Genomic DNA, 15,739 nt, shown 5'->3' with positions numbered 1-15,739 from the left:
CTGCATCTGGGACATCTGTAGTCATCTTGATCTGTGTCTTCTTACTGGGCTCAGATGGCTCCACGATGGAGAGTGAGGCTATTGATTTTGCACAAACTTGACTCACTTAACTCCAATTCACTTTCAAGTCATTATATCACTTTCCTGAAGTCATGGCCCTCTTTGAGAATGAAGGACAAACAGCAGCCTTTCTCCCTACTTTCTTTCCCTTCTCCCTTCCTGTTTTCCTTCTTCACCTTTCTTCTTTCCTCTTTTCCTTCCTCCCTTCCTCCCTCCCTCCCTCCCTTTTTGCTGCTGAGGATATGCTATAAAAGGGAGACTGACTCAGCACTTGAGGATCTAATATTCTAACAGCACCCCGCTTTTTTCTCCTTGACATGCAGGAAGAGGTATCAGAATCAAGGACATTCTCAAAGAAGAGGAGACGCTGACACACTTCTTGGTGCACACCTTTGGCCTGCCCGAGTCTGTGGTCTCCCTTCTGATGAACTCCCAAGTCCGACCTGAGCAGGTGAGAGCACTTGAATGGAATGAGGGTGGTAGAGCTGTCCAGGTGTCTTTCCCTTTGCTTATGGGAATATGAGTATTCTCAGCCCCGTCCCTCATTATATAAATGATAGGAGAGGGGAGTCCTTGGGGGGAAGGAGGGAAGAACAGCACAGCACAGCACAGCTCAGCACAGCACAGCTATGATTTCACTTACTTGTTTGGATCAGGGTATCAAGGAAGAAACTCAAAGAGGGGAGCGCCTAAAAAAGGCAGAAAGGAGGGCCCTTTGCCTTGTTTGGCCTTCTGAGGTCAGGATTACTGACCACTCTACATTCAGAAAAACATAATGGGGACAAGGTGAAGAGGATACAAGTTTTGGTTCTGGACACCAAATGAAGCACCTTTTCTTTCCTCTGTGTTTCTGCAACATCTTCTGATACTTCTTTGCTCTGATGGATCCTTTTCATTGTTGCTGTTCAGTTTTTTCCATTGTGGTTGACTCTTTGTGATCCCATGTGGGTCTTCTAGGCAGAGATGTTAGAGTGATTTGCCATTTCTTTCTCCAGCTCCTTTTACAGATGAGGAAACTGAGACAAACAAGAGTAAGTGACTTGTCCAGGGTCACACAACTAGGAAGTGTCTGAGGCTGGATTTGGATTCAGGAAGATCAGTGTTCCTGACTTCAGATCTCAAGCCCACAAACTGCCTCACCTGGATCCCAGGTCATACAAAAGGGCACTTCTTCAGGCAGACCGCAATCCCTCCATGACTCCTCAGCCTATCCAGTTTCCTATGACTCTTTCTCAGGAGATATGGTCTCCTTTTCATTTTCTCAGATAACAGGGAATCTTGTGTGTTTTGGCCAAAATCCCCACCCCCTTTTGGTTTTGCTGTTGGCCCCTATGCTCACTGAGGGACAGGGCTGAGGCCTGTTAGCATAATTTTGTACGTTGCCTAGCCTAGCCTTATGTGGTGTGTGCTGTTTCTTTAGCGAACTGTAAACTTGCAATATATATAACACCAGTCAGGTTGTGAATGAGAGCAAGGATGGCAGAGTGCATAGAGTCAGTCACTCACCAGCTCTGTGTCCCTGCTTTCTCCACCCTGTTTCTTCCTCTGCAAAAGGAAGAGGGGCCTGGATGATTGCTAAAGTTCCCTCCAGCTCTATACTATGATCCTACAACTACAGTTCAATGACCTGGAATTTCACCCATTGCTGGGGAGGCCATAGGGCCAAACCCCACCACTGCCACCAACCACCGATGTGACCTTAGAGAAGTCGGTAATCCTCCGATTCCTCATCTGCACAATGGGGAGTGGTCAAGGTGTCCAGTGCTGGAGCTATGATCCCATGATGTCACTTCCTCTCCTATCTTCTGTTCCTTGGTTAATGGCCTCCTGAGCTTCTGGGGCTAAAAGCGTGAACAGCCAGGGCAGTGTTGAAGCTCCCCACACTTTGCTCCGTGAGCCTCCAGGGCAAGCTTACATCTGGGTCTGGGCCTGACTTGGAAGCTTTTCCATGGTGGGAGAACCTGCATATTTTTTATTCTACATGCATAACTCTCCAGAGCCTGCACGGTGATGCCTTGGAGAAAGATAAGCAGAAAAGCAAGGAAGAAAGTGGTGCGGCCAATGGGCATGTGGTGAGACCTGGCAGGCTTCTGAGCCGTGGCCTTGGGCTGCTGAACCTGGGAGCAGGCCGCCTCCTGGACAACCCCCCTGAGTTCACTTGGTCCATCTCTAAGGGCTGTGGGTAGAAAGCTCCTCACCCATTCCTCCCCAGGCTTGGGCAGAAAGGGTAAGGACCTTCAGGCTTCTTTCCTAATAAGAGCACTGGCTTGACTCGGCATTCTTGGGTTCAAATTCTGCTTCTTACATTTGCTACTCATGGGACCCGGGGTACATCCCTAGCGGGGCCCCTGACTCTGATAGACTTAAGGACTGGCTGGAGGAGACCTCAGACCCCTTCATTTTACAGATGGGGAAATTGAGGCTGGGGTGAAGCAGCTTTCCCAGAGTCCCCGAGGTAGCAAGGGTCTGAGCAAGGGCCCTCCAGGGTCGAGTCAGTCTCCCTTTTGTAGCACATCCCCAGCAGCAACACTCCAAACCCAGGACTCTGTCCCTTGGTCCTTGCTTCCCCCCAGTGTTTCCTGATCTGTAAAGTGAGGGGAAGAGACTCCTGGGCTTCTGAGGTCCCTTCTACCTCATGATCTTTTGAGCTAATAGAACAAAACAAAACAAAACAACTTTGAAAAAGCCTCTCTCTCTGGCTGTCCCTGACTCAGGTGTCCCAGAAACTGGACCGAGGGTCCTAGAGGTCAGAGCAGCTGCCCATGCTTGGGCTGCCCCTCTGGCTGGAATGTAGCCCTGCTCCCTGGGAGGCCCCCTCCCCCTTCCCAGCTGCTAGGGGTGGGGGAGGAGGGAAGACTGTGTCAGCCCCGATTGCTCATTTTCCTCTTTGCTGTCTCTATGGCTCATAAAACTGAGATCCTGGAAATGTGAGTGCTGGTTTCCAGTTGGTAATAAAGGCAGATGGAGATAACAAGGGGCATTTAGGGGAAATTTCTTTCTGGTTCCTCTCTGACAAAGCCAGCTATATTTGGAAGCCCAGTAGGGTCTGAAAACCTTTCATGTGGAGAGAACAAGCTGTCTGGGTCCCAGTACCCGGAGCTCCAACTCACCTGACAAATAAGCCCAGGAGCTTCAGGAAAGCTTAGGGTCAACCAGACACATAGGAGGGCCCTGCTGGCATCTGCCCCACACTGGGGGGTGCTTGTGGGGTCTTGCAGAGGGGACCGGCTCTGGGGGCAGGACCACCCCAGTTTCAGGCCAGCCTGGGGCCCAGAGCAGCTGGGGGGGGGGGACCTGGGCCACTCATCTGACCTCTTAGTGCACAACGTGCCCCCAGGAGTTGTTGATCTGCCTTTTTGGAAGGAATAGCCACACAAATGGAAACCCAAGAGTGGTTCCCAACTGGGATTTCTTCTTGTCCTGCGATTCCCACCATTCGCACTCATCTGTGCACAAGTCTATGGGCCACCTGCAGTCTCTCATCTCAGTCCTTTCTTCAGTCTTCTCTCCAGTCATTTCTTTCTCATTCTTGAGATCTCTAAGTATGTATCTTACCCCTGCTCTGGCTCCTCCCTGATCATCTCGTCATCAAACACAGGGTTCCATCTCTTCATCCTGGTTATTAGAGTCTCCTCCCCAGGTCCTGTTTGAAAAGCTCCCCATCTAGTCTCTCAGCTGAAGATCATCTGAGGATTAGGACCCAGAGGAAAAGAAAACCTAGTGAGGGTCCCTTGGGACACTAAGGAGCCCAGCCTGGTACAGAATAGTGCCTGTGGCCTTGTGACCTCACTTGAAATGACCTGGTTTCCCACTTTAGCCAGGATGATTCTAACTGCTGACAGCTTGTACAGGGTGGGCAGGTTTCCTAGGTCATGTCCAGGAGAGACTCTGAGCTGGAGCCAAGGGGTATTTAGCATATGTGCCTGTGGGCCAACGGGGAGGTACCCAGTGAACAAGCAGGTGGGAATCAGCATGCCTGAGCTGAATTTCACAGAGGGATTCATGTGTTGGAATTTGGTTGGAGCTTGGTCCCTTGGAGGCCAGGAGTCCTGGTCCCCAAAAGTGCAGTCCCAGCTGCTGGGCTAAGGTAACCCTTTGGCCCAGATTTGTCCCTCTCCCTTGTTTCCAGTGCCTACGGGTTCTCACCTTCAGTAAGATGAGAAAAGCCTTTAAATCATAAAGGGGATATACTGTTACTCTCCACAGTTTGCCTACGGTGTCCCAGACCTGATGCTGAAAGACATTGCCTGCAGTGAAGCCCTGCTAAACCGGTTCATCATCTTTGGCCAGCTACAAGGGGCCCAGACTGTCCAGAGAGCCATGTGCCCCCTGTCCCAAGGCAGCCTGCAGTGGGTGGAAGATGCCCTGTATTCCAATGTGGATTTCTTTAAGCTCTTTCAGCTGGTAAGTGAATGGCTTGGCTGGTGCCTCCAGAAGGGGATCATGCCCCAGCTAGGGGCATGGCACCAGCTTTTTTTTTTTTTAATTTTTTATATTATTATTATAGCTTTTTATTGACAGAGCCCATACCTGGGTAATTTTTTACATCATTTTGCCTTATACTCACTTCTGTTCCGACTTTTCCCCTCCCTCCCTTCACCCCCTCCCCTAGATGGCAATCAGTCCTATACATGTTAAATATATTATAATGTATCCTAGATACAATATATGTATGCAGAACCGAACAGTTCTCTTATATCGCTTTTTGATGGCTCCTGACTGAAGACTCAGAGAATGTCTTGTGCAAGATGATGAGACGAGGTAGCATCACGGACTTATGGGGCAAGAAGAATAAGCCTTGAGAAGTCATTTATCTTATTCTGTCTTTAGCTACATTCTGTAGAAAGCCAAAGCTGCACGAGTGGCTTTACATAGGATAGAAACTTGAATCAGGAGGCAATGGAAAGAATGCTTGATTCAGAACCGGGGTCTGGGTTCAAATTTTCTCTCTGCCACTCATTCCTGTGCGGACAGTAAAGGTCACTGAATTTTCTCAGCCTCAGCTTTGTTCTATGTGAATTAAGGGGGTTGGACCAGATGAAACTTGAGGGTCCCTCCCAGCTCTGAATCCAGGATCCTGTGAATAAGACCCTTGAGTTTTATCTGTAGGAAATTCTCTGAAGAAATCCCCTCCCCTTATGCAAGTCAGCCCCTTGTCTGTAACTTGCCACCTTAGAGAGTGGCCTAGTGCCCTTAGACCCTCGGTCACAGAGTCTGTGTCCCAAAGACAGGAGTGGAGCTGCCCTGGGAACCAGGGAGACCTGGCTTGGAGCCTTGGCTACCAAGACTGACATTATTCCACCATGGTAGGGATAGACAGGCCTCATGAGGCCAAAGAGCTGAGACCTTCCCCCCTAACTCTCCTTGTCCTGCCCTTCCCGTTTTTCCTGAGACCTTCCCCCCTAACTCTCCTTGTCCTGCCCTTCCCGTTTTTCCTGAGACCTTCCCCACTAACTCTCCTTGTCCTGCCCTTCCTGTTTTATCTAAGTCCATTCTCTGGGGTTGCCTGTCTCCTCAACAGGGGCGAGTGTGCTCCCAGTTCATCGATCCCTTTTCCATCTCGGGTTCCTGAGAGACAATCTTCTTTTTGGCTGTCATCTACGGGGTCCCCCCAAGAAAGGCCCCCCAGAGTACAAGCACAAATCAAGTATTGAATACGCTTCCCTGCACTGAAAAAGATTGCTAAGCAATAAAGAATCATAGAGTTGCCATCCATTCTGAGGCTCAGAATCAAGGTTCCCTGGGATGTTCTAGATAGCTCTTGTCTTTGTAGGAATTTCCTCCCACCCGTCCCCAGGACAGCCTGATTATGCCAAGTGGGCCCTTTCTTTTTGCAGTCTCTCTGTGGGCTGCTCTTTTCCCTGTGTAGTGCTGTGGGTAGACAGGGGTGGGTTGGGGGGAGGCAGCGTCCTGCTGCTGCCTCTGCTGTGGCTGGTCCAAAACAGCTGCTGCCTTTCAAGGTCAAAGCCTTGTACTGGAGGCAAGGAGATGCAGACGGGAGGTGGCCCTCTCCCAGACACAGGCCTGTGAGGTCACTGATGGGGCCTAGTGGCTAGGGGATATCAGAAAGTCATGTTTAAACCTCAAGGAAAGAAGGAAGAGGAAGCCTGAGAGGGAAACATGGTCTTTCTTATATCATGGAGTTTCAGCTCATTAGTCAATCAGTCCTTTGGATGGCAGAGAATAGGGAATGTCTACACTGGCTCTGAAGTGGGGGTCTGGAGGGGCCCCCAACACCCTAAGGGTTGCTAAGAATATTTACTATAGTTTTACTCTTTATTATGTTTTAAGAATAGAAATTCCTTGAGGGTAGGGATTATGTCCCAGCCCAGTGCCTAGAACTGAGTAGACACTTTAGTCAATGTTTGTTCAATTGAATTGGATGGATTATGGTGGAATGTTTCCTGGAGAAGCTTTTGAGTGTTTGGATCTTTTGCAGGGCAGGGAGGATGACATTTTTCTTATAAGTTCCCAGAAATGTTCCCCTCTCCTGCCTTAAAAAGCATCCAGTAGAACATGAGGTCCTGTGAGCAGGGGCTGTTTTGTTTTTGGTCTTGTGCATCCCCCACCCCATCTCTAGCCTAATACAGTGCCAGGTCTGTCGTAGGCACTTAATAAAAGCTCTGATTTGAGTTTCATCACAACCCTGGAGCTGAAGCTCTTTCCTTTGGGTTACAAACATTCAGCTCATTTCACCAACCATGTCTGAAGTACCTGAACCAGGGTACAAAGCAGGGGCCCCCAAAGAAACAGGTCTCTGCCCTTAAAAGGAGCTGTATTCTGCAACCTTGGGTCCAGAAGGATCCCGGAAGTAGACCACGTCGGGACACAATAACACAAAGGAGCCAGTTTTATTCTATTCTCTCTCAAGAGTTTTTTTCTTGACTCGAGATGGATGATGAGACTGTGGGAGACAGCTTTTCTTTTACTTAGATGGCATAGTGGATGGAACATTGCACATGCAGTCAGACCTGAATTTGAGCCCTACCTCTGACACTTAGTAGCTGTGTGACCATGAGCAAATCGTCAAACCTTTCTCAGCCTCAGTTTCTCCATCCAGAAAATAAGGATAATAATAGTACTCCCCTCCCAGGATTGCTGTAAGAGGCTAGTGAGATCACATATGCCTTGGAAATCTGAAGGTGCTCTATAAATTTCAGCTGTAATAAGAACAAGGACAAGAACATTAATGATTATTGTTAATATTATTACTCCTCCCCCTCCCTTTTTCTGGCTCCTGGATTGTGCAAACCAATTTACCAAGATAGCCAGCTTCTGGAAGAAGGAAAGAACAGACCCTTTATTCTCCTGGTGACTCCAGAATGAGTCTTTCCTTTTGAGGAATCTGGGATGGCAGCTTTGTACATTTTGAGCCACAAGTGAGGACCTCTTTATTTCTCCTCAAGGGACCACCATGTCACTTGACAAACAACATGTACCCCAAAGAAACAAAGGCATGGGAGTGAAGAGGAAAGACCAGCAAGACCCAACAGTGGGCAGGGGGCCTTGGCTTGTCCTTGCAGGCCCAGCTGGGTGCTGCCATCAAGGGAAGGGAACCTCTTTCTGGAACAGGGCTGTTATTGCAGCTGGTTGGCGGGCTGCCATGTTTACCCGTCCCCAGAGTCACTCAAGCTTTAGAAGCTGCAAATTCAGAGATCCAGAAATCTGTTTATATATGCTGTTTCTCACACACAAATACAGAAATAGTTTTTATTGAATAACAAAAAGTTAATACTTATTTTAAAAAACTTTTAAGTAAAGAAAATATTGTTAAACTACTGATGGCACCTGCCAGCTTGAGCTCTGGGCCCAGTGCCAGCATCTGAAGCCCAGAATATTAGGGAATTAACTTGCCCCAACCTGGGGTTGAGAACCTCTGAGAGGGACCAGCTTTCCTTCTGGAATGGTCTGGAATGACCCTTCCCCTTCTACATCAGTGAGATTATCCTTGAAACCTTCTCCTCAAGACTCTCAAGTCCCCGAAGCAAGGAACCATGAGATGATATTCTTGAACCCAGAAGAGACCTTAAAGGTCGTCTTGTCCAACTTCTTCTCTTTGTAGATGGGGAAATGAGGCACATAGTGGGGAAACGTGGAAGAGAAGGTCTCCTGGGCAGAGCAGAGAGAGAAGACTTATCTAAGGATTTCTTGTCCTTCTGGTTTGGCTTAGGTCAGCATGGTTTAGTGGTATCGTCTTTATCATCATTGTTGTTCTTGTAAACTAGCATTTAGATAGCACTTGGAGGCTTCCAAAGCACTTAAAATACGTTATCTCATGGGAACAGAAAAGCTTGAGAATTATCTCCCTTTTACATATGAGAAAACTGAGAGGGGTTAAATGGCTCATCCAGAGTCACAGAGCTAGGGAGAATCTGAGGCAGGATTTGAATTCAAGTCTTTTCTCAGGCACTTTACCTACCAAGCCCACTTGGACTCCCCGCTTGTTTGCATCCCAGCCCCCAAGTTACTTTGTTTTTACTCAGTCCCCCACTTCATTTTTTCTTTGTAGTTCTAGGACCTCAACTTGACTTGCTCAGGGTCACATGCCTCCTAAGTGACAGAGGCAAGATTTGGATCCAGGTGTTCTTGGCTTCTAGTCTAGTGCTCTGTCTCCTTTCCTACCTAGATTAGGGTTAAAGGTCAGTCATGTGTGTCTGAAAGCAGGAACTCCAGAGTTGGACAAGGAGATGATTCTTGCCCCACCTGACTGAGTTGTTTTCACACCTCATGAAAATGAAAAAAATTTTTTTTTTTTGTTTTAGTTTCAGGTGAGGGTTTAAGGATGATTTCTATCTAATTTGGCCCAGGATCTGCTCCTCCTCTCCCTCCCCTTCCTCCTTCCCCTACCACCCCATCTCCTCCTATTCCCCTTTCCTCCTTCTCATCCTCCTTTTTCTTCCCCCTGGCTCCTTCCTTCCTTCCCTCCTTCTCCCTCCTCCTCCTTCGTTCTATTCATCCTGTATTCTCTTGGCTATGGCTGAACAGCTTTGAAATCTTGCTGAGAAGCAAATCAGTCCCTTCTGTGTGGAATGTTTATTTGTGGAAATTCAACAGGCACCAACTGAACTTGGTGCCAAGACCTTTCACACTGCTGGGAAACCTGAATTTCCCCTCCCCTCCCCCCAGTCACTAGGAGCTGATAGAGGGAATCTGGCCTCCCTGGGAGGGTTGGCTCACGGTTTCTTCTCCCCACCCCCTTCCCCATACCCTTTTACAGAAAACTTCTAGTAGAGTGTGGTTCGGACTCCATTCCTTTCCCTAAACCACTCCATGGTTCCAATTTTGTTTTTTTCTAACTTAATTTTTGCCCTTCTTTTCTGACTTTTGGGAAGATCATTTATTGATCTCCAACAAGTAAAAGTCTGAGGAGTGGGAACTAAGGAGTTGCTCCTTTAAATGCTCAGCAGTATCAGTAACTCCCCTCTCCAAATGCTCCAATCTTCTGTTCTCCAGAATTGTTTGTGTATTATCCAGAAATATAGTTCCTGCCCTCTGGGAGGTCATGAAAGCTGGTTAAATTTCCACTAGCCATTTGAAGTTGCTGTTAGGAAATGCTTTTGGTAAGGGCAAAAAGAGAGCAGAAGTCCACTGGAAAAACCCTAAATTAGGGACCTAGGTTTTGAAGTGGATAGGGGATAACCCATGGAGTCAGGAGGACTTGAATTCAAATCCAGTATTAGTTACTGTGTGACCCTGTGTAAATCAATTAATCCCAATTGCCGCCTCCCCTCCCCCATACAAAAGAAAAAGGAATCCCTAATTTCCTTCAAAGATCAGCTCAAGTGCCACTTCAAATATTCCACAGCTTCTATTTCAAGGGTTATTATGAGGATCAGATTAAGTAGCTCAGGTGTATCAAGCATAGAGCTAGATGCTAGGGAGACATGTATCTTTTGTTTGGTTATTAATTTCTTTCCTTCTCTATACTCTGATAGGTATCTTATTCCTTGCTCTCATTTGCTTATGATATCACTCTTTATGTTCAAATCATGTATCCATTTTGGTCTTATCTTGGTATATGGTATAAAATAGTGATCTACACCTTGTTTCTGCCATAATGTTTTCCCAGAAGTTTTTTTTAAAAAATCAAATACTGAATTCTTGTTCCAAAAGCTGAGGTCTTTGGGTTTATCAAATAGTAGATCACTATGGGCATATACTACCAAGTCTTTTGTACCTAATCAGTCCTACTGATCTACCACTTTACTTCTTAGCCAGTACCAGATAGTTTTAATATAGCTTGAGAGCTGCAATGGCGAGGCTACCTTCATTCACATTTGTTTTCATTAATTCTCTCAATATTCTTGATCTTTTGTTCTTCCAGTTGAATTTTGTTACAATTTCTTTCTGGCTGTATAGAATTTATTTTTGGTAGCTTGATGGATATGACACTGAATAAATAAATTAGTACAGATAGAAGTCATTTTTATTATATTGGCTCAGCCTACCCATGAGCAATTATGGGAAACAAGTATAAAGATGAAACAGATTCTACTTGCAAAGAGCTTATATTCTAAAAGAATACAGCACATACATAGACATATACAGATGTATATACCGATATACATAAGTGCATAATCTACATACATATACATACTTAGACATTTATGTACAGCTTTTAGAATCTGAAATACTTTACATTTTATTTCATTTGATTCGCATAACAATCCTGTGAGCTACATGCTGTTGTTATTCCCATTTTACAGATGATGAAACTGAGGCTGGGAAAACTTTAAGTGATTGCCCAGGGTCATAGCTGGTGTGTGAGGTAGGATTTGAACTAAGGTTCTTATTGAACCTGCAAGTTGAGCACTTTCTCTACTATATCATCTAGTTGCCTTTCATGTATAATCTATGTATATGTATATATGAACACAATGTATAGACATGTATATATCCATGAGTGTATAGATGTATAGATATAAATAGATATGGATATATGCATTCACACATATGAAGAAACTCAGGGAAGAAACGACATTTGAGCTGAGTTTGAAAGAAGCCGGAGAGTTCTTCTGATTCTCTGACTTGGAAGGACCTTCTGAGGCCTTCCTACCTGAGGTTATCCTATCCAGCTTGTCCCTGAAGCCCTCCCATGAGGGCACAGTCCTGTCCTCCCAAAGCAGCCCACTGTGGTAAAACTCTCATTGCTAGAAATGTTTCCCCGACACCAGCCCTACACCCATAGGAGATGTGTGCAACCTCCCCAAGACTTGAGTCAGGAGGATGTTTCAGGGATGCAGTGAAAGGAAGAGTAGAAAAGGCGTCTGAGCCCTGGCTTTGAACACTAGCTGGGTCCCTGAGCTCTCTGGGTGGCTTGGAGAGATCTCCCTGGCTCTCAATCTCCTCACCTGTAAAAGAAAGGGGCTGCACTGGCTGATCTCTGATGCCCTTCTAGCTCTGAGAGCATCCTGTGACCTCCTGACAGCACCCATAATCGGACCCGCAGGCTGGTTCCCACAAGCCCCACATACCAGAACTCAGTCCCCACAGAGAGTCAAAGGTCCCTTTGCCCAATTTCATGTGAGAGCATCATGTGACCAGTCTGTTCCCAAGCCCGCCTTGGTCAGTCAAAGGGACTCTGTTCGCCCAAGCCTTTAGAAAACAGCTCGTCTCTGTGGCCCCTCCTGGAAGGACAGATTGGCCTTTTTGTTGTTGTTGCCCTAGAGTGAAATGACTTAGTCTGAATTCTCTCCTCATGACGCATTTCCCAGGGCTCAGATTGTCCCTGTTTGTTGCCCCCTCATCCCGCAGCCAGTTTCCTCTCTTTTCATCTGACACTTAACTGCTGTCAGGTCCTAACAAACATTCCTCAAATCCACAGTTCTCCCGGTTACCCAGCAACACACTTCCCTCCCGGATAAAGCTGGCTTCCCTGGAACAACAGGTCGGAGCCCAATGCAGTTGTCCACACTGGAGGAGGAGAAAACCATTTGATATCATTTCTTTTTTTCTTTTGGGAGGGGAGGGAAGAGGCAGAGAATTACACCTCTTACAAATCAGCTTAATCCCATCACTTTTGATTTTTACCATCAGCTCAGAAGTGGCCACTTCCCTCTCAGTAATGGCCTGTTTAACTTGGGGTTGCTGCCCAAGAGCCAAGGCATTTGTTTGTCTCAGTCACAAATTCAGCTCCAAAGGCTCAGAACTCCTTCCTACACAAGTAGAGCTTGTTTATTTTTTTAACCTGATTCTTTACCTATAGGTTCCTGTGCTTGAGTGCATGAGAAAATGTATTAGAATTCAGCTCCAACACTGAAGAGTATATTAGAAAGGGTGCTGGATTTAATTGTCAGGCAAGTGCAGTTCAGAGCTTAAGGGAGATCCAGGGCAGCTGGGTGGGGCATTGGGCCTGGAGTCAGGAAGACTTAATTTCCTGAATTGAAATCTGGTTTCTGGCACTGCCTAGCTGAGTGATCCTGGGCAAGTCATGTCACCCTGTTTGCCTCAGTTTCCTTCTCTGTAAAATGAGCTGGAGAAAGCCATGCAAACCACTCCAGTGTCTTTGCCAAGAAAACCCCTATTGGTCACAGAGAGTCAGGTACAAGTGAAAACAACTAAACAACAGTAAGTCCTGAAGACATTTAAGAACTGTGGGACTTTGGGTGAATTGTTTTGATTCTGTAAACCTCAGTTTTCTTTAGGGGTTAAACGGGGTTGATGAACATAAATAATGGAATCTTAGCCCTAGAAAAGAGGGAGGAAATAGGCTCCTTTCTTTCCTTAGGGAGATGAGGTTGGGGGCAATGTGTGCAGAATGTCACTGTTGCAGTTAATACAGTCCCAGTGTCAGCTTCCTTCAACTGTGTTTCTTTGTTACAAGACAAGGCTACATTGGGTGGGGATTGGAATTAGATGGGCTAGTGTTAGCTCTGAAAAGAACCAAGCTGGGACAACAGAGGCACAACTTAGAACTGAATGAGGTATCAGGGCATGGTGCATAAAGGTCTCAGCTGGGAACAAGTCCTCCCTCTCAGACATGGTGACTTTGTGAGAAAGCCACTCAACTTAGTGTTTCCAGACAATCTAAAACGAAGTCCCTTGGAATATATCCATGGAAGGAAGTTTCCAGAGGAGTTTCCCATCCCCACTGAAGGGGGTTCATGAGACTCGAGTACCTGTCTCACAATATGGTTGTAAGAAAAGTGCCTTGTAAATCCTATCAGTAGCCTATTTCCAGAAAACAGCACCAAAATACCTGCCACCCTCGTTTGTCTTCAAAAAACATGTCTCCTGAGAGCTTAAATAGACATTGTCCCAAGGCAGGAGCTGGAGCCAGCCTGCCAGTAAGCACATGTATTGCCTGAGAGCTGGACAGAGACCTGAGCATTTCTCACAGAAGATGAGTAATAACAGGGAAATGATAAAAATGCATCTACTCCCTGTGGCCTGTTTTCATAGCCTTTCTCCTTATGGGGCCTGGATGCCTCCTTTGGGCTAGATAATGTCTGAGAATCCATCAGTCTCATTTACCTGTGAGCCAGAAGTCTTGGCTCCCGGGAGAGCATTCAAAGAGGGGGAGTTGGATTATCCCCTGACATGCACTTCCAGGCTGGCCCAGTAGCCCCTCCTCACACCATCAGAGCCAGAAAGGGCTTTCGAGGTCACCAAGTCAGTCTCACTCATTTTACAGAGGAGGAGACTGGCCCCCAGGGGAGGGACTTGCCAAGGTGGCAGAGGTGGGCTCCTGCCTCGGGTCTCTGTCTTCAGACCAAGTCCAGCATACTTTTCATGTTACCACAGGGCCCTCTACTTTACCTCTGCCCTCACTAGCCCCAGAAGCATTCTCTTAAGTTCTTGATGAGAAAGATGCTTAGGAACCACTAAAGGGAATTTCTCGCATTACAGGGGAGATGTTTGTGCTTCCTCTTGGTATCGCCATTGGACCATCGATTTGAACTGAAATGGTTCTGGGAGGCATCTACTTGCACACTTCCATTTTACAGATGAGTAAACCGAGGCCCACAGAAATTGTGACTTGCCCGAGGTCACAGACCCTGCCACATAGGAAGCACTTACTAGATGTTGGTTAAATTGCATTTCCTGGAAGAGGCAGGGAGAGTGATTGATTATCTTTCATTCTGAAAGAGGGTCATGATATCAGGGAGGCAATGCCATGACATGGAAGTGAATTAGATTTAAGTGAGGGAAGGCTGTGCAAAGTCACCAGCCTCACTCTCTCCTCTTGAGCCATCTGGTTAAATAGTAAAATATAGATCAGGATGACTTGATGAAAAGAGCTCTGGAGTTGTGGTCAAGAAACCTGGGCTTGAGCTCTATGTCTCTGCCATTTAACTGCTTGAGTGAGTGCCTCTCTTAATCTCTGCAAACCTCAGTTTCCTCAGCTGTAAAATGGAGAGAATAACCTTGCCTTTTCCTTCCTCAAAAGATTGCTTGCTGTGAAGGTCAAATATATGACCAGTGCCTTCCAATGATAAAAGGCTCAATGAATGGATATATGGATGAATGGTGCCAAAGGACGCAGGACTCCTGCCAGCTCTTAACTTCTTATGGAGGGTAAGTGAGGCAAACCCAGGTTCTCCCCTACTCCATTCCCAGGAAGATTGAACTGCACAGGATAGGGGAAGAGTATAAAGGTTTAGGTCCCTCTCAGAAAGTGACTTTGGTCAAGAAAGGAGGAGCCCAAATAGGTGGAACTGGGCTAGATTCGTTTATTTCTCAGTAGCCAGAAGCTCTACTTGCCGCTTTGGAGTATTGGGTGGGGAGAGATGGTTATAATGGCTGCCAATTGGGGATGTACTTCTTAGGAGAAAAATTCATTCCATTCTCTTTGTTTATGCTAGTTGTCATGTCATCAGGAACCAGTTAATGATGAGTACCAAGGTATCACTGTATAATGTTTTGTTTTGTTTTATTTTTCCCCAGAGAAACTGAGCATACTCAGGACAAATCTGTTTCTCTTTTACCTAAAATTTCCTGACAAATTTTGGGAGAAGTGATGGAAATCAATTTTATCTTGAAACTAGAATTGTCTTTTTGAGCATCCCTTTGTTGGAAAGTGATATGTCTTGACCCTTAAGACAACTTCATAAATGAGTACCAAGGATTTAGAAGTGACAGTGCTTATTTGTTCCAGTCTTCTCAGCCTACATAATAACAAGAAGGATTCGAGGGCATTCTTTTCTGCTTATTTGAAAGAAGTCAGAGTTACTTGCAAAGTATATGGAAGGGAGATCCTTCAGGGCCAATGGTGAGGACTGACTGAGAGGAAAACAGAAAATGGAATGGCTTTGTAAGGTGGCCTTAAATGGAAAAAACTCAGACCTTTCCCCCAAGTCTCCAAAGAAGATGCTTTTCACAACCTTTCTATGTCATTGAATGAAAGAGAAAAAACCTTCATTCTACTGCTGTTTGGTAGTTTTGGTTATATCTGATTCTTTATGCTTCTATTTGGGATTTTCTTAACCAAGATGTTGGAATGGTTTGCCATTCCTTTTTCCAACTCGTTTTATAGATAAGGGAACTGAGACAAATAGGGTTAAGTGACTTGCCCAGGATCACACAGGTAGTAAGTGCATGAGGCCAGATTTGAGTGCAGGTCTTTCTGACTGAAGCTCCAGTGCTCTACCCACTGCACTACCTTGCTGTCCCAGAGCATCCACTTCCACTTTTTTTTTTTACTTAGGAAGGGAGCTTTGGATGTAGAATACTCTGTACC

The 15,739-nt window shown here is 46.1% G+C and overlaps 1 protein-coding gene across 1 annotated transcript in view; it reads left to right on the top strand.

The window, feature by feature from the left end:
* The first annotated feature begins 301 nt into the window (after window positions 1-301).
* Window positions 302-15,739, top strand: part of LOC111720986 (retinal-specific phospholipid-transporting ATPase ABCA4-like) — a 53,467-nt gene continuing 38,029 nt past the window's right edge. The window contains 2 exon segments of the mRNA XM_031968702.1: window positions 302-511; window positions 4,267-4,464. Coding sequence (XP_031824562.1) covers window positions 485-511; window positions 4,267-4,464 — 225 coding nt within the window. The 5' untranslated portion in view covers window positions 302-484.

Source organism: Sarcophilus harrisii, chromosome 4 (assembly GCF_902635505.1).
Source record: "Sarcophilus harrisii chromosome 4, mSarHar1.11, whole genome shotgun sequence".
Classification (NCBI taxonomy): domain Eukaryota; kingdom Metazoa; phylum Chordata; class Mammalia; order Dasyuromorphia; family Dasyuridae; genus Sarcophilus; species Sarcophilus harrisii.
This window is presented reverse-complemented; position numbering and strand designations above follow the sequence as displayed.